The sequence below is a fragment of the Gavia stellata genome, chromosome 6 (assembly GCF_030936135.1).
Source record: "Gavia stellata isolate bGavSte3 chromosome 6, bGavSte3.hap2, whole genome shotgun sequence".
NCBI lineage: Eukaryota > Metazoa > Chordata > Aves > Gaviiformes > Gaviidae > Gavia > Gavia stellata.
Window position 1 is genome coordinate 5885611 of NC_082599.1, and position 22462 is coordinate 5908072.

General features: G+C 47.9%; 1 protein-coding gene across 1 annotated transcript; it reads left to right on the plus strand.

Annotated features, from left to right (window-relative positions):
* Positions 1-700: 700 nt before the first annotated feature.
* On the plus strand, positions 701-21339 carry LOC104264760 (cryptochrome DASH-like). The gene is made up of 14 exons (XM_059819023.1): positions 701-766; positions 892-1064; positions 2898-2991; positions 4238-4368; positions 5254-5402; positions 5777-5865; positions 7963-8036; positions 9754-9843; positions 11636-11715; positions 13070-13129; positions 14229-14386; positions 18226-18345; positions 19379-19555; positions 21232-21339. Exons 1-14 carry the CDS (start codon positions 701-703, stop codon positions 21337-21339), a joined length of 1569 nt encoding a protein of 522 aa, XP_059675006.1.
* The last annotated feature ends 1123 nt before the right edge of the window (positions 21340-22462 follow it).

A 22462-nucleotide genomic window follows, 5' to 3' on the forward strand; every position in this document is an offset into this window, starting at 1 on the left:
GCGCGGCGGCACAAAGGGGCCGCGCTTCTGTGTGAGGTGGCTCCCAGCTGCAGTTGTGTGGAAGATAAAGAGATTATAGAGCTTAAAAAAACCCAGACAAACCACAAATTCAGCAGTAAGTGTGACCGGCCTGGGCAGCGCTCTGGTGGGAGGCTGCCATGGGAAGGTGCGGGGACCCCACACCAAGGGAAACGGGCCTCCTGCCCCGCCGCCTCCTCTGCGCCCACACAGCCCCGACTGACGCCGCTGAGGGCTCGTCCCGCTCCCGCCGCCTTCTGGGGACGTGGGACGGGCCCGGCCCGTCTGGCGGGCCCGCAGGGAGGCGGTGGGGGCGGCCGCAGGGAGCCGGAGCCGGGACGGCTCCTCCCCAGCGGGGCGGGCGGAGGGGGAAGCGGGCCCGTGAGGCGGGAACGGGCTGAGGGGGAAGCGGAGCGGTGAGGCGGCAGCGGGGCGGGCTGAGGGGGAAGCGCGGGAGGCGGGAACTGGGCGGGCTGAGGCGGCCGGGCCGGACTGAGAGACGCCGAGCTGAGGGAGGACAGAGCCGGGCCGGGCTGAGCGGGTCGGGCTGAGGGAGGACAGAGCCGGGCCGGGCTGAGGGGGTCGGGCTGAGGGAGGGCAGAGCCGGGCCGGGCTGAGGGGGTCGGGCTGAGGGAGGACAGAGCCGGGCCGGGTGAAGCGGGACCGGCCCCGTCGAGGCACCATGTCGGGGGCAGCGAGGACGGCCATCTGCCTGCTGCGCTGTGACCTGCGCGCCCACGATAACCAGGTAGGGCCCGGCCGGCGCCCCCCCGGGTATTTCTTTGGAAATAAGCCCGCACTTGGGTAGGCTGGGGAGAGGTGCGCGCTGCATCCTGCCCCCGAGAGCTGTCATGGCCCTCTCTGTGTTTCCAGGTGCTCCACTGGGCTCAGAGCAACGCAGATTTCATTATTCCCCTCTACTGCTTTGACCCGCGGCACTACCTGGGCACCCACTGCTACGGCTTCCCGAAGACAGGGCCCCATCGGCTCAGGTTTTTGCTGGAAAGCCTGAAGGATCTAAGGGAAACACTCAAGAAAAAAGGAAGGTAGTTGAGAAAGCACTGTGCAAATAACACGTCTGTTTTTATTTTCTTTCTCTTTTTCAACACATATTTGTGCTGTGAGTCAAATCATGTCAGATACTCTGGGCTCTGATGATGGCTCATTTCAGAGAACCACAGCCCTTCTGTTAGGTACAATAAGGTTCCATACATAGCCCCTGTTCAGATAATCTGCTGTGGCATCTACAAGGGAGCGAAGAGCCATCCAGGCTGCGTGCCATTTGGGGTTTTGCTTTCTTGAACTCGGATACCACAGATGGGCACCAGCCTTGAGTGCTTTGCCCAGTGTCCTAATGATTAGAGACATGAACGACAGTCTTCCGAGATGTAGGCAACAACACTAGCCACTGTGGCACGCATCCTTCCTTGTTCCCAGCGAGTTTTCCCTAGGAGTTGGCTTGAGGCGGACCAGCATGGATCCTGGCTTGTGAAACAAGAGAGTTAAGTTTGCTCATGCCCTGTCCTGCTAAACCCAATCTCTTTGGTAGGCTACACTGTGGCAAGGGGTTCTTCAGGGATTCCTCCTTCATTATGCCTTTAGAAACCATAACTGGGGTAGAGCAGAGCCTGAAGGTCTACATGCTGAAGAATCCCATTACCAGACAACATCTGGCTTTGCTTAGCAGAAGATGTGTCAGCCAGCCTGTCTTCTCCCAGAGCAGCATAACAGTGGTAGTAGAAGCAAGAGGAATGGCTCTGGCTTTGCAGTGTAGTGTGGACTGTACAGATGGTGACTGTTATAGGAGACTAAAAGAACTGATCAGTGGGTATCTGCATGCGCAACCTGCGGTGAACAGATTCAGAGCTGCTTGGATGCTGCTGTGCTGTTGTCAGTGGCTGATAAGAGATTGGTCTTCTGCAGTGAGAGATGTGTGGTTATGAAGAGCCACGCTAAGACATAGGCTCCATTTCCACAACCACGAAGTATCTTCTTAAGGCAGTGGTAGACAGAAATCTCCACATCCAATCTGTGGTGTTCCCTTTGGGTGGCTTGATCTCTGCTTTTCTGTGGGAAGTAAGGGGAACAGCTCTCTTAGCAGCACCCCTTGCTCCTGCCTTCTTCAGACCCAGCCCATCTTTGAAGAAACTTTTCAGTTGTGCTTTAAATTATTCTGGAAAAAAACACTATACTACCCCTTCAAGAAATTCTTCTCCAGCACAGGCCTCTGTTAAATGACACAGGAGTGTGTTTATATGTGTGTGTGTGAGGAACATGGAAAGGGACAGTCACGTATGAGGCTCCTCACAGAACTCTGCACTCGCCTCTGACCAACTTTCTCACCACAGATTCTCTTTTGGTCAGGTGCCCTGGGTACACAGCTGGGCAGTTGGTGAGGTTGCAAGGTGGGAGGGAAGTTTTGTTGACTCTGTAACGAACGCAGAGCATTCAGAGGAAAGAATTCATCTGAATACTCACACATGAAAGTGGAGAGGGGTCTGCCCACAGGCCACCACTACCTGTGAAGGGGATTGAAAGAAGAATCAGTTCCTGAATCTCAGCCTCAGTGTGTGATGCTGAACAGATCTGACAGATTTACTTTTAGGTAACAGCCTGGCTTTCTGCCCAGTCATCCTTTCTAAGGCATCCGGGGTGGTAGAAATGTGTTTTGACACAAACTCAGGCCCAGAGGCTTACAGACTGTGTTCAGTGGGTCCTAAAAAAATGTAGGCTAGTCAAATCCTGTCTGTCTGCCTCCACATGCTGTCGTGCTCTGTAGAGAACTAGTACATGGGTGCCTGGGCCAGGACTAGGACCTCCCGTACACATAAATAAGAATAACATCAAACCTAACTCAGGCCAATATTTTGTGTTTGCAGTACACTGGTTGTGAGGAAGGGGAAGCCCGAAGATGTGGTCCATGATCTGATTACTGTGTTGGGCTCTGTAAGTGCTGTGGCTTTCCATGAAGAGGTAAGGGAAATATTTGAGTGACATTGTTAAAAGCTAAAATTAGGTTGTGGAGGTTTCTTCCACAACCAAATGGTGATGCAGATCCTGTATGTTCAGAGCCTTTCTTGTCTTTGGTATTGTTAACCCTGGGGAAACTGGCTCGCTCCTGAGATGGGGATGGTGTAGGTGTCTGGGTGGGAGTCCTTGTTGGATGACAGCAGTTATTTGTGATTGATCACTTGCAAATGCTGTGTCTTGAGGAAGAGGAGTTTCCGGCAACTGGCATTTTAGGTGAGCTGATTCCATTTCTCCTTCTGTTTGCATCAAGCTGCCTTTTCCAGGTGCCTTCCTTGCACAGGGAGCTAGTTGCCGGGGGCATATTGTATCGAGTGTAGAAAAGGCCCATTTAGGCCATATTTAGGCAGTTGCCCAACAGTGTGTTGAAGAACAAAACAGGAGTCTGGTCCCGGACTGCCAATGGGGTTGGCATGTCACTGACCTGTCTTCAATGAGCTAATTAAGTGGTTTGATCCAGAGCCTGCTGAACTCAAGGGAGGGCTCTGGACCCAAACCACTGGGCCTAGAGGCTTTGTGTGCACACACACGTACATATATATGTACATAGGTGCACTCAGTATTAGCAGAGTCTGGGCCTCAGAGCTGTCTAATGCAGGAATCACTCTGTGACCTGCACTGCAGGTAGTCCTGCTGTCAGGCCTAAGACCCTTGTAACCTGACAACCTACACATCCCATAGTGCCTTGTTCCATGCAGCACTAAGAACAACCACAGAGGATGAGACAAAAGGCCTCATCTAACTCCATAGCCTTTTTCCTGACAGTGACCAATAACAGATGTCCAGAGAAGACCACAGGAGCAGGACAAATCTGTAAAGATACTTTCCCAGCCTCCCAAGAATCTGTGGCTTAAGCACTTCTTGAGGCAGGAATGTTATCCTGATATTCAATAACCCTCAGTGGATTTCTTTTACATATATTTATCCAGTCACCTGTCCAGTCCATGCAAACTTAAAAGATCTGCAATGTCCTACATCAAGGAGTTCCTTATTCTGGCATTGGCACTACTAATGGACAGTGAAAACACTCGTTGGGTTTGGCAGAGGGAAATACTCAGAGATTGTCTGTGTGTAAAGGGATGGAGCTAAATGTGGAGATAAGGGAGGAGGACGGGACCAGGGACCAGGGTTTGTGTGTATGCGGGAACTGAGGCCGTGCAGTCATGGCCTCAGTGCATTTTCTTCTCCCTAGGCCACGCAGGAGGAGCTGGATGTGGAGGAAGGGCTGTGCCAGGTGTGTAGTCAGCACGGGGTGAAGATCCAGACATTCTGGGCATCCACGCTGTATCATCGGGATGACCTTCCCTTCAGGCCTATTGCCAGGTGTGCTACTCCACGGTATCACTTACTCCTCCACTGTCCCATTTGTTTCTCACTCCAGTGAGCCGTTCAGGAGGGATCTTAGTCATCCGGTCCCACAGGGAAGGGACCCATTAGTCCATCTGCATTTATTGAGCAGCGCTGTCATGCTCATACACATCAAGGGGAAAGGGCACATTCATCTTTCTGTACTAGTAGGATATCCATAAAGCAGAGGAGTTTGTTTGACCATTTATTGAGGAACTGATTCCTCTTTGCCCTTCCACCAGCACAGTTTGGATACTCAGTCTGCAGTGCCGAGTCCTTGTGACATTGGACTGGATTGCTCCGTTACTCCATCTGGCTAAATGCAGCTGCCTATGACAGTAGCCCTTTGCGTGTGGACTCTTCATAGCTGCCTCAGCTCCATCAACTACACCTCAAGTGACTATTAAGTGGTTCATGGTATCCTATAGAAAATGTATAAAATAGGGCAGAAGAGTCAGGCCATAAAAATGTCTGTTTCTCTCCATAGACTGAAAAGGCAGTGGGAGGTTGCAAATTTTTACATTGAAGTCAGTCTTGTGGGTAATCAGAAGTTAGGGGAGATAAATCTGACCCTCATGGATTGCGCCATCAGGACACACCTTAAGTTGAAAAGGCACCATTTGCATCAGAAGCAGAAAGAAATTGGGTGAAGGACTGAACTTTCTATTGCTGCTAGCCCCAGGGGCCTCTGCTTCTTTTGTGCCAGGTGATATACAAACAGGCTTCACAAATATGAACTCAGCCCTCAGGAGAGTGCAGCCTAAAAAACTAACCCCTCCATCTGTGGAAGCTATGTGGTGCTGTGTGGAGTGGCCAGTGTAGCCATCCTATGGAGATGTGACTGCGCTGTAACCTGTGCAGGTTGCCCGATGTCTATACCCATTTCCGCAAAGCAGTGGAATCGGAGGCAACGGTCCGGCCAACCCTGTGCATGGCAGATCAGCTAAAGCCTCTGGCTCCAGGGGTGGAAGAAGGGTGTATCCCTACAATGGAGGATCTGGGACAGAAAGGTAAGAAAACTTAATTTGGAAGTTGCTCCCATGAAATCCTACTTAGAGATGTCTCTTACTGAGAATCAAAACATGGAGGCCTCCCGAAGGCAGTGGTTGCCCTTCAAATTGTAACTAAGCCTCTGTTCACTCATACAGCAAATAAAGGTAAATTCCCTGCGTGGAGGGAGCTGCCCTGCATCTGGGTAGAAAACATCCTTTTAGTAATTTTTAATATGTTTGATGTGGCCCTTGTTTTAAAGGAAGACCAAGGCAGAGTCTTTTATGTCCCCAAAGCAGATATCCCTACTTGCTGAACATCCCTAGATTTTAAGCTCTCTACCTTTGACATGATTTCCAAGGGGGTAACAAGGTGATGGTGTTTTCTGTGGCAGATCCTGTGATGGATCCACGAACAGCATTCCCCTGCAGTGGAGGAGAGACCCAGGCTTTAATGAGACTGCAGTATTATTTTTGGGACACGGTAACTCTTACATTTCCTTGTCTACATTCTCCCCCTTGTACATACAGCTGTGCAAGTGGGTGAGGCTGCAATTTCACATCCTTATAATATTTCCTTAGCTCCTGTGTAACACTTTACAAAGGAGAAAATTAGCATTATTTCAGTTTTTCAGAGAGACAAATTAAATCAAAAAGAAATCATCCAGCAACTGGGAATATAAGCCAATACTTAAGACCTAGTGGCCATCCCTCTTAAGTATTTTTTTCCATCAACTTTTGGCAATTGGGACAAATTTTTAGCTCCTTTACCTTGATTTGCCCTTTCTACTCTCCTGTCCCCCATCATCAGCAATGTAGTTCCTCCATTTTGGAGGAGTGATAAGTGGCCTGAAGGGCTACAATTGCAATTGGGGTAAGGAACAACTGACCCAAGCTGCTGCTCGCAGTTAAAAATAGTAGGAGGTTCCTAGTAGTCTGGTTTAAAAACTTGCAGCCAACAGTTACAGCTACTTCTTGCTCCCTCACTTTGGTGGAGTGAAGCTGCTGCTGACTGCATTTCATCTGTTCATCCTGACCATTTTTGAACCTTTCCCTGATCTTGTTTGAGAAACTGCCTTAAATTTGCCTGTGTGAATTTAGACGAAGACGCATGTGCTGATTTCCAACAGCATCAGACCCTTTGCAGCTTTATGGATGAAGGGGGTAGCATCTCTCCAGCTGAGATGGGTTAAGAAGTGTGCTGTGCCCAGTGGCTCACAGGGACAGCCCCCAGGGGATGCTTTCTGCTGTGTTGCAGAAGTTCCTGCATTCGCTTGCTGTTGGGGAGCATTGTTGTGGTTTAACCCCACTAGGCAGCTCAGTCCCACGCAGTGGCTCCCTCACTCCCCTGCAGTGGGATGGGGGAGAGGATTGGAACAGTAAAAATGAGAAAACTCGTGGGTTGAGATAAGGGCAGTTTAATAGGTAAAGCAAAAGCTGTGTGCACAAGCAAAGCAAAATAAGGAATTAATTTACTACTTCCCATCAGTGGGCAGACATTTAGCCATTTCCAGGAAAGCCAGGCTCCATCATGCATAACAGTTACTTGGGAAGACAAACACCATCACTCTGAACATCCCTGCTTCGTCCTTCTTCCCCAGCTTTTATTGCTGAGCGTGACATCATATGGTGTGGAATATCCCTTTGGTCAGTTGGGGTCAGCTGTCCCAGCTGTGTCCCCTCCCAGCTTCTTCTGCACCCCCCGCCTACTTGCTGGTGGGGCACTCTGAGGAGCAGAAAAGACCTTGAGGCTGTGTAAGCACTGCTTAGCAATAAGGAAAACATTAGTGTGTTATCAACACTGTTTTCATCACAAATCCAAAATGTAGCACCACACAAGCTACTATGAAGAAAATTAGCTCTATCCTAGCCAAAATCCAGTACATGCATGCATAGCTTCTACTCTTGGTCAAGCATTAATACAATCAGTGCTGGAAAACCTGTGCCTTTTTTTTTTGTTTTGTTATGCAAATTTTGTCGTCCCCTGGTGAGCTAGAACAGCCCTTTAGCAGTTGTAACCTGTGCAGCGAAGGGGATCAAGGAGCGATCAGGCTTCCCTATATCCTCTGCATTGTCAATGGAGTGCCCAGAAAATGGAGGATCTGCACCCTGCTGTAAATGTGGGTGGCCCAGGAATAACAGTTATCAGGATTCCTGCAGCTGAGTGTTGGGTGCTGTCAGACACCGTGGTTCTCAAACCCAAACAAGCAGCCACATGAACAAGGGAACCAGCCGTCAGTCCCACTGGTGCTTGTAAGTAGATTATTGATCCAGAATCAGGCGGATATGGGCAGGGAGCAGCACAGCCAGGTTCAGGGTGCTTTTAGAAAGAAATGTGCTAGAGGCTGAAGCGGAGAGTGTGGTGTGCCTTGTGACACGCATCCCAGGGCTATAATGAAAACTGCTGGTCTGATTAATTCCTGTGCACTGGAGGCAGTAATTTGGCAGCTCTGTAATCCTTGCAGGCAGCCATGAGAGGGAGCCCAGCCCTGCTAGAGTGCCCTGGCTCCAGTATGGAAGAAAATACATTTAGCAGGTTGCACGCAAAGTATTAAAAACTTTTGTTCTTTTGCTTACACAGAACCTGGTTGCATCTTACAAGGAGACTCGGAATGGCCTGGTGGGAATGGATTACTCAACTAAATTTGCACCATGGTAAAGATTTTTGTTGTGAGACTGGAAGCTCCTGCCCTGCTCCCATCCCAAACTATGTTACCTGTCTGCTGAGTGCTCAGTGGGTGTGTGTAGGGGTCTAGGTGTGATTCCCTTGCCCTTTTTGTTGGGGTAGAGCAGCCTCAGAGCTGCTCTTTATTGTGCTTCCAGGCAGTGGTTCCCTGGGAACATTCCTGCAATTAGGAATTGCTGAAGTGTAGCAGTACTGAGCCAAGAGCCCAGTGTGCTGGGAGTAGCGATGTGGACAGGGCACTGGAGAAACACCCAACTTGTCTTTGGCTTTGTGCTGTTTTGTGTGTCTGGGCTGGTTGAGAGCAGCCGGGGAAGAAGCATAGCTTCAGCGTGTGGATGGGGCTGTAGCAGAACTCAGTCCAGTCCTGGTTTGCTGAATAGTGCAGGGCAAGTCACCTCACCTCGCTGCCGTTCTGTTTTTCTGTGGGATGAGAGACGCTTCTGATTATTCCTATTGCAAAAGCATCTCGTTTGGGTAAATATGATGATTTCCAATTAGGGGTTTTAGTCTCTGGTGCTGGAAGGGGCAGAGTTAATTCCGGACTGAAACTGCAGCAGCAGAACTCAGTTCAGCCTAATGCTGAGAGCATCTGGAGCATTTTCCCGATAGAATTGCAATACGAAACAATTTTTTGAGGCTGTTAGTGGTCAGGTTTTCTTTTCAGCCAGCCTTGTGCTTCAGTGTTTGCAGTGGATGGCTCCACCTGGTGGCACTTTGGGATCCCAGGACCCCTGGCACTGCAGAAGTTCTTTATCTGTGGTGACCACTCGAGTTTTTCCAAGCTGGCCATTTGCCCCGAGCAGACAGTCCTGATCTGCCTGCCCCAAAGTGTTCCTCTGTCAGATAATAAAAATCAGACCGGTTCAAATTGCAGCCACCTTGTACTGGCCATTTCTAAGTGTTAGAGCTGGTCAATTAAGGAAAAACTCTCCAGGCCCTTTCTTCCTGTTTTCCAAAATTCATCAGAACATCACATGTTTCCACGAACCGTAGTGGGATATTGCAGTAAAATACATTTCTAGGAAAATCAAGGTAAAAGTTGTTTCTTATCACCCTTTGCCATGGGGTTGGAGTCTACAAGCTCTTTCCTGTCTTACACAGCAGTGACTTGGAACAAATGGACAGAGCCCAGTGGGTTGAAATGCCAGAGCTGGGTTTGATTCCCTAGTTTTCCAACCCTGCCTGAGATTTTCAGCAACTCACTTGCCTTCTGTGGTTGCACAAATGAGACAGTAAGGGTCTGCAGGAATAGGAGCCCTGGGCACATGATAAATAGCTGTGTAGTAAAAGGAGGGCTGGTGAACAGCTAAGGTGGATGATGTAGAGGTTGATATTTGAGAATCATTTCTGGGTTTGTCGTTGGTGCGCTAAGTCACCAGCTGATCAAGTCGTTTAGGCAAAACTTGTCAAACTTCTGTAAAATAATTTATCTCAGTGGTTTGGAGATTCCTGTAACAGTGATATGCTGGTAAGGGGGAGGATTTTGATTCTCAGATTGCAGAGTTGCAAAAAAGTCATACAACTTGACTTTGGGAAGCTGTTTGGGAAGTCAGTGGCAGAACTGCAAACTCAGTAAAGTTTTTCAGACAACAACTCTGAACACAAAACTGCCCCTCCACTCCCTCTACACACACATCAAGCTGTCAGTCCTGCACTGCATTCAAGACATCTTTCTTCTGCTTTCAGGCTGGCGCTGGGCTGCATTTCACCTCGATACATCTATGAGCAGATCCAGAAGTATGAAAAAGAGAGAACGGCAAATCAGAGCACATACTGGTATGTCCCTGCATGACCACTGTGGCTTGTTTTCTCTGAAAAGGAAACCGGCATCTCACACACAGGAGGGAGTGATTTGGTAACTTTCTTCTTAATTAATGTTTGTTTTTCTTGTGCCTGCTCTCTGGTTCCTCTGGGTTGTATTGCAGTTCCATTTCAGTATGGATTTATTAGTCTGCCTTTGACATCCAGAGGCTTTAGGCACTTTCTAAGTAAAGATTATTAATGCTAGTTGTCATTATTATTGCTGGGAAATTGTGGTTCATTATTTTTAAAAATTATCTCTATAAATCATCACCATCCGTCTCTGTATTGTTATTACAGACTAGATGAGAAGGAAGAAGAATGATTTACAAATAAAAGCCAAAGGATTTCTCATGCCAAGGATATGAGAAGCACCCAAAAGGCTCAGTGACTGTGTGACTTGTACAAATCACATGGTGTCAGAAGGACCTCTGGCCACAGTCTAGCAAATGGCCCCGTGCTGGCTTGGCTGCTTGACCATGACCACAACACCGTAGCAAAGGGGAAGAGGGGACTGAGAAGTGGGCTTAATGCATCCCGCCTTGTCACCCGTGCTCTTCCTCACCCTACTGCTGGCTGCTTGCTCATGCACTCTAATCTGGCCAGACACTGTGAATTAGAGCCTGGTAGCAAGCTCTTATGGAGAAGCAGGTTCATGTTAGAGCCTGGCCTAACACTAGACCTGGATGGGAAAAAAACCCAAACTGAAAAGTCTGTGCAAACTGTAGAAGTATGTTCTTGTATGGGTTTGTTACATTTGAAACATGTCAAACAGTACAGTGGTTGGTGAAGAACAGGCAGAGCGTTGCCAACGATTTCGGCCAAAATACTCAATTTCATTAAAATTCAAATGACAGATAAAATATCGACCTTTTGCCTGTTGAAGTGTATGCTTTTTTTTTCCTTTAAAGTCAAGTAAGAGAGGAAAGATTTCAAGAAATGAACATACTCATGTTTTACCGTCTAATAGCCAGCCAGCCTGCCTGCAGCCAGGGTGCCGTGGCGATCTGAGCATTTTAAAGTGATAAATAATTATAAAAAAGAAGCTGTCAATCTCCCAGGCACTGCAGTCAGTTGTACAGTGAAGTACAGGTCATGGTGGCTGCATATGAACCTCAGTATCATGACACTACTTTTGAGCATTTGGACAGTGTCCTGTTTTGTAATCAGATTTTCCAGAAAGATCTTGTAAGCCTAAACATCAGCTGAACAGAATATTTCCAATATGCCAGAGAGCTGAAGCAGGTCTCAGAGGCTGAGGTGCCATCATTTCATACGAAGCAATTTTTGTATAAAACTGTCTATTTTCTGCGAGCGTAGCACCTGATCTCATGAGCTAGACCACGGTAAACCCAGTTTTGAAAGGTGCCATTAAGTCTCTTACAAAGGTTATTGCTTAAATTAACGCAAAGCTCTTAGGAATGTGCTGACATGCTTGCTCATGCGGAAGCATGAAGCTGAATCAGGTCCTCGCCCTGCTCTTTGGAGAATTATATCGAGTAGGGACGAATGAGAAACAGGTTTCCTGAAATTCTGCTTCTGCTCTAGAGTTAAGGAAAGCTTCCCAAGTGATTCACGTGAAGTTTGCTTTCACTGTAGTCATCCAGGTGCAAGCTAGATAAGTAGGCTTGGGGCAAGAACTGGTTTGGGAAGGTATGTGAAATTGCTCATTGTGAATAAACCTCATGGTGTTAATGATGGGTGCTATGGAAGCAAAATTCTAATTCAGTAATTTTATCTGACCCACAGATGTGGCTTTGTGTTTTAGGGTCCTGTTTGAACTGCTGTGGCGGGATTACTTTCGATTTGTGGCCTTGAAGTATGGCAAAAGGATTTTCTCATTAAGAGGTGTGTATGGATCACCATATTGGAGAGGAAAGGTACAGTCTTAAAACAGGGAAAGGAAGAGAAGAGGCTGTCGGCATTGTGCTGTACAAACGTTCTCATAGCGCTTGTGTCGTCACCCTGGGATGTTGCTGGGGACTTACTTACTGGTAGCACAGAAGTGCCTCAACACCATGCTGCTGCACACTGTGTAGACACTGAGATTTTTGCCCCAAATCTGATTAGATACGGGGAGTAGTATTAACACATGCCAGTGGGAAACTGCAGCACAATAAGAATAAAGATGCTGTTTCCAGAGACACTCCACCTTTGGAGACAATCCAGGCTTAGAGCTTGCCTGAGTTCACCAGAGCATGCTGGGTCGATTCCTGCTTTGTCCCAGAGTGTGAATAGCGAGACACCAGATATTCTTTCTGCCTTGCACTACATAGGAATCAGAGTGAGATTCAGCTCCAGGCCCAGTCACTTACGTGCAGGTGTCTGCACATGAAACAGGGGTCTGAAGTCTCAGTGCAACAACAAATACTTAGTCCATATAGTCAGGAAACCCTATGGCTGATGCCTGTGTTGGGTGAGCTGTTCTCTATGTGATGTAGCTGCCCACACCTAAATGTAGAGCAGTGTTTTAGGTGCCCTAGGGCAGTCTGCCTGGCATCCAGCTGTGGCTACAGAGGAGCACCTCTCCCTCAGGGCCTGTGTCACATCTGCTAGGCCTATGTGGCTGTTTCGAATGCCCTACAGCATCTCAAATGGCACTGGATGCCAGTGGTGGGCCTAACCTTAAATGTCTCGAGCTAGAGCTTAGTCGTCCCTGCTGCCTCCATTCCACTGTACAGAGGACTGTAATTGCCACTGGACCCCTGCAAACATAAAGTCATCTCTCTCATTTGTTCCTACCCCACTGCAGGAGCAAAGTGTTACCGGGGACTTCTGCCAGGTAATTCTGGGTTTAGTATCTGCTACAGAAATGGATTTCACATAAACATTGTCCTGGAGTAAAATTGAATAAGAAAATACTAGCTTGGGCCAGAGCACATCTCCGGCCACTTGTGAGGGCTGAGTCATTTTTCATTTAAAAAAAAAAAAAGCAAACCCCAACAAAGCAAATAATCAAAATCTGTTAGGGCTTGAGCATCCTCCCGGTGCACGAGACACCCCTTTGCAACACTTGAAAGAAGGAGTGGATCATGTCTAAAACTTTGCAGAAGGAATGTGGCTTGTTTGTAATACCACTGAGAGGGCTAGCTTCATCCTAACGTCTTGTGTCAATCAAGGTGCCTCTGTCTGTCATTTTTTTATTAATAACTGCCTGCATCAGCATTTGTCTTTATTAGCAGTTCATTTTTTTCCTCAATAGGGCTTCAAAGTAAAGAGGTCCCCTGGAAAAAGGACCTTCAGCTCTTTGACTGTTGGAAAGGTCAGTAGAAACCACAGGTTTGGCTAAGCGTGCTTTTGGTTTCCGCATGTCTGCATGCTAACATGTGCCCTAACGCTAACTCAGATTTATGTAGGGGAATGGGCAGTATGATCAGGCCCTGTCACTTAAACTGTTACCGCCAAACAGGAATCCAACCCCTTGGTTTGGTGTGAGTGCAGGATACTTGGCTTCCCTTCCGAGACGGAGCACCACAGTGGAGCAGGCCCACAGGGTATCATGAATGGCCAAGCTGGTACACGCTTTGCGAGATGCACTGCAGTTAGATTTTCCTGCCCGGGTGGAAGTATTTACAACCTGTTGGTCTCTTCTGTTTAGTTACACAGAGGCTGGCTACCCCTTCTTATCAATGCTAGATTGCCATGCTTGCTACATTTTGTTCTTCTGATTGATTTTGTTTAGAAGGTTAAAACAGTGTTAGAATAAATCACATCTTCCGTTATGCCACAGCCTTTTAATATTCTTGCTTTTCTTTCGCTTTTATAACTTCATTGTCACATGAATAGCAAGCATAATATCTCAAATTAAAACTTGGAGGGACTAAAAGATTAAAGTATCAGAATCAGTGAAATACATGCCCATATATCTTTCTTCACATTAATGCCATATGTGTCCATTTGCACATAGGTACAGTAAGTCTTTCCTTAACAATAGACAAAGCGCTCTACTTTTCAGGTGCTAACCCTTGGGGATTTGACCAATACATCCCTCTCTGCTATTAGTCACCCGTCAAGAATTTTTCTGTCCTTGGCACATCTCACTATTGTGTGTATATTTATTTTGCTCTGCAAAATTCCCTGCAATCCACCTAATTCATTGTTCTTCCAGTTTGAGATTTTTCTGTTCCTTGTTTTTTTCTTGCCAAAAATTCTCCTCATTTTAATTTTCAGTATAATTTCCCATTTAATTTCCAGCAGATCGTAGTGGCTACATGCCAGTTAAACCTCACTGAAATCTCTCCCTGCTGCTGTACACTGGCATTGTCTTACCTGCTTAGATGGCTGTGAATGCATGACCACAGGTTGGTTTATGAGTGCCCAAAAATGTCATCATATCCCAGTGCTGGCTTTTATCTCTGCAGAGGGCAAAACAGGCGTTCCTTTTGTTGATGCCAACATGCGAGAGCTGGCTGCGACGGGCTTCATGTCTAACAGAGGACGGCAGAACGTCGCCAGCTTTCTCACCAAGGACCTGGGTCTGGACTGGAGGATGGGGGCAGAATGGTTCGAATACCTGCTGGTAAGACTGAACCCTTTGTGTATCTGGAGTTATTTGTGCGCCCTGCCCTGACTGACAGACAGGAGGACAGCTCTGCCTAATAAGGAAGGATACAGAAGATGATCAGTAATTTTCAGGCTGATATAAATGCATGTATATACTGCTTGCATGGTATGTGCCTCCCAAAGCTCACGTAAGAAAAGGGAATCCATCAACCTGTAGCTAGGAAGTTTGCAGTGATAGTTTTGATCCTCCATGTAGGGTTTTAGCCAGAGATCTGTCACACTTGAGAAAACTTTCAAGCATAAATTATGTTAACAGTGCACTGATTTGCTCACCCCAGAGGCTGGGGAGGAGGACAGCCCAGAAATAGAACATAAAAAGAGATGTGTTCTGGCCACTGAAGCCGGTGTTGGCACAGCATCTTTGCATTGATCGCTCTGGACAGGAAAGTCATCTAGTCAAGAACAGGCGAGCGTGGACAATAGCTGGATCAGCTTCCAGAGAGCTCCACCCCGGCTGGAGGCATCCTTCATGCTGGTGAGTCACAGGTCTCCCTGCCAACTGGAGCACCAATTCATTTCTCATATGCCAATCAGCAGTCGTGCAAGCTCAGTTAAATAGCTGGGTTGTTTCTCTGTCCTGAGTCCCCATAGATTCTTTCTAGGAAGGTCTGAACAGGCTGTCAGTCCCCAGTTCAGAGGCACAGAGCCTCTGTGTCTCTTTGCTTGGTTGCCATTATCTCTGGTGATGCTGATGGAGAGACCATCAGTAGCATCAAGCTGAGCGGTGAAAACTGAGGCTGAGGAGGTGGTAATCTGCATTTGTTCTTCACCAGACGGAACGGTACAGATTGAAAGACTAATATCAGCCTCACATTAAAGATCTTGTCTGTAGGATACAAGAGGCTATTGGTAATCAGGAAACTCTACTCAGTAGGATGGCTGGAAGTACAGAGAAAGCCCAGTCACTTCGCCATTATCTGCAATTAAAAGAGCCTTTTTTGTGAATGTAATTTTTTTTTGAGCTTCCTTGGAGCTGAGCTCTGACATGGCTTTGGCTGCAGAGAGCTACAGGAAGAGCTGGGTGCTTTTCCCATTGCTGTGTCTCACCCCAGTGCTGTGAGCCGTGGTGGGCTTGCAGAGTAACACGGTGCAGGACTTCTGCAGGATCCTCCAGAAAGTGGTGTTGGTAGCTCCATGCAGCGATGGTTTTCCAGATAAGAGCGCGAGCCCCCAGCATGTGGCACCAAAGAACTTGTATTGGAAAAGTGGTGGGCTTATCCTTCATATCCTGGCTGGAATTTGGGATGGAAAAATCTTACCTTGAGTGCATTTCTTTTGCAGTTTCAGTGGGTTGTATAAGATAGCTGATACCCTGTGTGTCCTAAGCTTCATAGCAGTGACTTGCCAAGCAGGGGTTGCACTTCAGTATGGATGATCTAATTCCTGTAGCCTGCGTGCATTATATATGACACACAGTGGCCCTACAAAAGAATGGTACAGCACACACAAACACACAAACACATCTGTGTGTGCCTGTCCTGCAGAGTGAGCCACTAGGACAGTTTTGAATGTTTTGTAGTGTCTGGCTTTTGATGGCATCTATCAGCTATGGCTTTCAGAGCAGTTAACAAAGGTGACATCATTTCAGAGAGAGCAGCTTGCTTCATGTACAGGCAAGCCTCGTACTCAAAGTCACCAGCTGATTAAGAGTTGGGAATCAGGAACTGAGGCTTTGCCTTCTTCAGATAGGAGCTTGGTTCACTTTGCAGTCAGACTCAGAGGGCCACGGAAGATTCCAGGTCCTATTCCCCAAGTGAGGAAGACCTGGAAGGTCTCCCACTAGAAAGATGCTCCCTGGGTTACTTACCTTTATTGATGTGGGCGTGAATGTTACCAGCCGTGCTGGAAGCATGATTTAGCACTCTGCACTAGCCCTTTCATCTTGGGAAGCCCCAGATGCTTGACTGCCACTGTAGGCTGGTGTGGCACAGGCTGATCCTTGTGTCCGTCTGTCCCTTCCTTGCAGCTTGTGTCACACTAATATATTGCTAGACAGCTCTGTTACTTTAAACTGGTGGCATCCCCAGAGTAACATACAGGAGACATCAGTTTGACGGGGGAGATACAGCTATAGAATGGTAGAGGCCAGTACAGAACTGAAACTGGTCTCACTTGCCTCTAAAAAGAGAAAGCAGTGCATATTTCATCTCTGATACTTCCAGCAAAGGCCCACCGAGTGTTTGTGCGTGCCTGTGAAAAAGAGAGTGTTTGTCATCCACACCAGACAGGCAAGGAGACTAAGGCAAGCTCTCTGCAACCCGCTGAAGCCAGGGGAAAGGCCAGAGACCTCTGGTGTCCTGAACAGAGAATATCTCAGCTATGATTTCATTCCTAGGGTCAGGCCCCAAGGAAAGGGAGAGAAACAAACAGAGAGAATGCCAGGAAGGGGCAAGGCTGAGGGGGAAATGAGCCTGCCTCCTCCAGTCCCCCCTGGATTTGCCCTCACCTCCCACACACGCTTTCCTGCACGTTAATCGCACAATCTGGCCTCCGATGGCATCTTTCTTCCCTTCCTTATCTCACCGACTGGAGGAAGTGCTGCTGGGAAGGGGAAGCCTGGTGCATAGTGAGCATAGCTGGCTATTGATCACCCTGACCCCAGCTCTCAGCCGGCTTTGCAGGGAAAGGGGAAGGGAACTTGGCACAGCCCATTCCCCTGTGCCTTCTGCCATCTGGGTGCGTTGAGCTCCCCACTTTAAGGAGTGGCTGATATTTTGGAAACATCACTGTGTGGACTGGTTGTCGCTGCGGCTGCAGTAGAGGGAGAACAGCACTGAGCACTGAACCTGCGTAGTGACATGTCTTTGCAAACTCACTCTGCCACAGCTGCCAACCCTACGCTTTCGCAATGCAGACACCCCTCCTAGGAATGCTCAGAGATCCCACGCCCTATTTGCTATCACTGCCACTCCTCTCCCAAACTGGATTTGAATTGTCCTAAAACTGGAAATCTTCTCATGTTGGATTTAAGCCACCCTGCCCAGCTGAAGAGCACTCAGACTGGACCATGTTCTGCTCTCATTTGTGCCTGTTTCAGGAGCCTTGCTCCATTTTACATAAGCACCCTTGAGAGCTTTTTATTTGTTTAGGTGTAGAATAACTTGACGATATGCAGCGTACTGAGTACGTCATGAAGGCTCTAGTGTTTCCGGTAGTAAAGCACCTCTCTGCCAAGTCCCTGCGAGTTGAGGCTTATCGCCTGATGAAGGTCAAGTATGGCAGGGAAAAAACTGCAGTGTTTGTATCGATTGCATCTTCATACACTCTGTGTGGTCACTCCATACAGTCTGAGTTAGACTTTTCTCCAATCTGCCTAATAGGATCTTCAGAGATGATTTTGTTAGCCTGTGGTCTCTGGGTAACCAGTCAGGAAGAATTTTCTCTCGTATTTGAAATGTACTGGGCTACTGTTTCTTGGAATGTGAGCACTCAAAAGCTAGGGCTAGTTGTCATGAAGTCTGCCAGTTGAAGGCAGAAAGAGAGGATTTTTTTTAAAAAAAAGGAAACTGAGAAAGAGAGGGACTTTGGTTGGACTTTTACCTATCTCATTGACTAAAGGACCATGAAGTGAAGTAGCCTGGGAAGCTGATCCCAGCGGTACAAAACAGCCATGCAGCATGGTCCTCTTCTGAGCCAGGTGGCTGTACCTACGTGGGAGAGCTCTGACTACCCCAGCGTGGCCAGGCTGATTCCCGTGCAAGGAATTCTCCCCTTGAGATAAGGGGTGGATGGCGAGAGAAGATTCACCAAGGGCCAGTCCAGCTCTTCTTACTGTTTTCTTCCTCTGTTTTCAAGGTGGATTACGATGTTTGTAGCAATTATGGCAACTGGTTATACAGCGCTGGTATTGGCAACGACCCACGGGACAACAGGAAGTTTAACATGATTAAACAAGGCCTGGATTACGATGGCAATGTAAGTCTTGTTTGGCTGTCTTACAATGAAGAGCGCAGCAAAGCATATGTGATAGTTTCAGGGAACAGATGAGATCAATCTGCTCTGTGGATACTGCTGCAAAAACAGTTCTGTGGTCTCCTTGCTAACAGTCAGGCAGGTTCCTCATTGTTGTACAGGAAGATCTGACGTTTATAATCTGCTACTGTCCCCAAAGAGGCTGGTGCTCTGTACGCGCTCCCTGCCCTGCCGTTGGTCTGTGTGTTTAGTGTTTCACCACCATTTCTTCCGGGTAACAGCCACATCCCATCCATATCTCGCACAGCCATTTCCTTGGGCACAGAGCAGCTTCTTGGAGAACTCAGAAGTGATAGGAGAGATGGAGCTGCTCACACAGGACCTCAGGATGTCCCGGAGAGTATATTAAACCTGTGACTCCTCTGACTTTCCCCTATATATGGTGGGAGCAGATAAATCGCCGTTTCTGTGTGCTTAGCCAGTGTTCACATACCAGATTACCCGTTTCCACCCTGTTCCTTAGCTTCGTGGCAAGCTGCGCTGTTGCCTTGCAGCACTGTAGCTGGCAGGACTTAGCAAGAAATCAGAAATTAGTCTTAGTGGGGGACACAGCAGTAGAGTTAACGGGAGAGATTCAGGGGCAAGGGAGGTTCATCTTGCCAAGCACAAGAGTGTGCAGCTGAGCTAGTCACCCTAGTTTCCTTCAGTCACTGGAAAGAAAAAAGGACTTTTGTGAGTGACTTCATCTCACTATGTCCTAAACAGGGCAGGTGAACTGTACCAAAAAAGCATCTCTGTCTCCCTCCTCTGCCTGGGAGAAGAGCTCCAGCATCTAGGTCTCTGTGTTTAGGCACTAATTCTGGGTAGAGGGTTTAGCAAGAGGGGCTAAGACTTGACAGAGGTAACGGATGCTGTAGTACACCAGCTTCTTTACCTGGAAATCAAGCTGCTTTCTTTCATGTTAAGAAAGACGCTTGCTGGGAAGCACTTACAGATTGTTGCTGACCAGATCCTGTCCTGTTGGTTCTGTTTGCAGGGGGATTACGTCCGGCTGTGGGTCCCAGAACTACAGGGCATAAAGGGAGCAGATATCCACACCCCTTGGGCACTGAACAGGGCTGCTCTCTCCCAGGTGGGAGTAACTCTAGGGAAGACCTACCCACAGCCAGTTGTGACAGCCCCAGAGTGGGGCCGACACATCAACCAGAGGCTCGTGAGTACTGGGAAGGTTTGGATGGAGTGGAAGGGCTGCAGGCATTTGCTCTGCATGTAGGAGTGGCTGTGAATTCTGCTCTTCTTTCTCAGGTATAAAGGGAAAAAATTGCTTTAATGCAAAGTCACATTACCTCATGGCAGAGGGTGGTCCAGCTCTGCACAGGGACTGGGCAGCCAGGGTTATTTAGCTGTGTCTTTCCTACTAAACTAAATAGGTCTGACGCACAAGCCCAAGTACTGACCAAGTAACCCAGCCAGTTACATTTTTAGTGTATTCCCCAGCACTATTTTGCCAGGGCCAACAAGCACTTTCCAGAACCTTGTCCAAGCACAGTTTGAGGGTACCACATGCTACGGACTGTCACAAAAGACAATCCTAACAATGCCACCCTACATCATATGGACATAAACTGCCAAGTCAGTTGGCTTTAGGGCTGAAGAATGAACCCATGCATGTTTTGGTTACTGTTTTCTAGGTAGCTCTTCTTACTCAGGTTTTTTCCTTCTGGATATATGTAGTGCCAGATATGAGTGGAGGGATAGGGTATCTCTGAAGGCCTCCACTGGCCTAACCACCCCTCGATGCAGATGGACAGAAGGGAGACAAGGTTGATGCTCCGTTTTCCACTCTGTTCATGAGGTGGAACTCCTACCATGCCTGAGTGCATCCAAATTGGAGTCAGCAAGACCAGGAAATACAGGGACTGGCTCTTGCGCTTTGTTTTTGGGTGCATCTGCCCTTTAGAATGGGGACAGATTAAGATGTGGGTCCTGTGACATGTCAAGACCTGCACGTGCTGACTGGGCTGCTGTTCTTGGAGGAGGTGGATATGGAAGGAAAGTGCTCTGTAGGTCTGGGTGGCGTCAGGGGTGGTGGAGCTGGAAGGGAAGAAGGAAATGGATATACCCAACGGTTGCGTATTTCAAGGGGTTTTCAGCATTTTGTCTTCCCCCATGCATCCTCCCTGCCTCCTCTCAAGTAAGGGTACCTTGTGGAGGCTCAAATTTAGTTGTTCTGTGATGTTCAATGAAGAATGAAGCATGTCTCCATTTGGGGTTTTAATCCCAAGGTGCAGTACCAAATCTCTCAGTCCAGATTCCTTTGCCACAAGTAGGAAGTTTTGTGGAAGCAATGCTTTCCGCTTCCAGCCATGCTGTTGAAGGGCCTGGATTACTACCCTTCTGCTTAAGAGTGCATCTAAGATCGGAGAAAGGACCCTGTGAAGGAGCCCCTCGGTGAGACACTGGTTTGAGGCAGTGATGAAACCTGAACCCAAAAAACTCCTCTATCAGGCAGGAGTTCCATTTTGATCCACTCTCCAGCTCACCTGGGGCTCTGTGGGCCTGCACTGCCACACTGTGCTTGTGAAATTAAAATACTCCCGGGAGGGACTCTCGGCCCAATGTTACTGAAGCCTGGAGAAGAACCTCCCCCCTCAGCCCCCCTCCAAACTGAGTATCAAAATACCTTTGAAAATACAAGGCTATGTCTCACTGGAAACCCTGGTTTCCTAAGTCCAAGCCTAGAGCCGTGCCTGTCAGGCCTCCCCTCCTTTTTGTGAACTTGGGGGTAAAAGTGCCATGTGCACATTTTTCTGTGTGTCAAGGCTGCTTTGTGATCAGATTCCCTCTGCAGCATCAGTAAATATCTCACTGTTCATCTTTCATTTGCAGCAGGGAAGAAGTCCCCATCCCAGGGGCAGGAGGGGACCCGCACACATGCCAACGCAGCACAAGGACAGAGGGATAGATTTTTATTTCTCTCGCAAGAAAGATGTATGATGAAGGCTGTCCAGGTGTGTGCTGGAGAAGCGCTCAATGAGAGCTTTTGCTGCCAAAGGTGCCACTGTAACGGTTAGTCTCCTTGAACCAAGCCAATGATACAAGTCTGGCCACAACAAAGTAACTAGGGGTCTGCCACTTCAGTGTTCCCAGAGCTGGACGTGGGTATTTGGGGGCCGTGTATTAGCACTGACTGCGCTGAGCGCATCTTGTACTTTCACTTCAGTGCTTAGGCTGGTGCTGTGAGCTCTTGGGCAGCTCCAGGAGTGGCTGCCCTTCAGCGCTGAGGGTCTGACCCCCATGGACAGCGTATCACTCTCAACTCTGTGAAGTCCTTTGGTTGAAAGGGGCTCTCTAACTAATACTAATTAACCAAAATGGCATGGCCTTTCTGTTTGGAGGAGGTGTGGCTGCTTTTCCAGTGCCTCTTGCTTTGCACTGGTGCTTACAGTTGTTACAGCTAAATTTCTACTTCTCTTTACAAACTGGAGCAGATGGTTTATGTGGCAGGTGTTCAGTCAGAACTCTTTCTAGTGAACTTTCTTAGCAAATATTTCATGTTTTAAAGCTTTAAAACTACCGATCATTGTACAATTAAAAGTTTTGCTGCTGGCATATTTTCTCTTCCTCATTTCCAGAGACCCACAGAGAGAGTGGGACTTCTGAGGACGTCCTTTTACTGTGTCTCCTACAGCTTTGGAGAAACAGTAAATTCCTCTTGAAAACTGCCCTGGAATCTCTGCAGCCCCCAGGCTGGTTTTGGGACCAGCCTGGAAGCTGGAGACTGCTCAGTTCATAGCTGAGAACTGTGTTTTGTGCTCAGCACCAGCGACCAGTCTAAAGTGGTTCCCTGGCTATTGTAACCATTTCGGTTTTATGCAGAATGTTGTACTCACTGGGAATTTGGAGACAGATGTGTTTGTGCTGTCGTGGAGTATTGTTGCCTGATGGAGAGCCCAGGTTTGAATGCCTCAATCCCAAAAGTAGCCCCCCTCAGTAGATGGCACATGGCTCTGGATTTATTACCACTAGGGATCCATTTGGGCCTCTTCTGTAAAGAATAATACCATAATTCTGTTAAATCTCTTTGAACATTTACTTGGATAGATAGAGAAGAGAACTG

Excerpts from the sequence above, each read along its gene's own strand:
- LOC104264760 (XM_059819023.1), top strand. The coding sequence starts at position 701 with ATGTCGGGGGCAGCGAGGACGGCCATCTGCCTGCTGCGCTGTGACCTG. Across the intron at positions 5,403-5,776 it reads GGAGGATCTGGGACAGAAAG|ATCCTGTGATGGATCCACGA; the intron begins GTAAGAAAACTT and ends TTTCTGTGGCAG. Across the intron at positions 13,130-14,228 it reads GCTCTTTGACTGTTGGAAAG|AGGGCAAAACAGGCGTTCCT; the intron begins GTCAGTAGAAAC and ends TTATCTCTGCAG.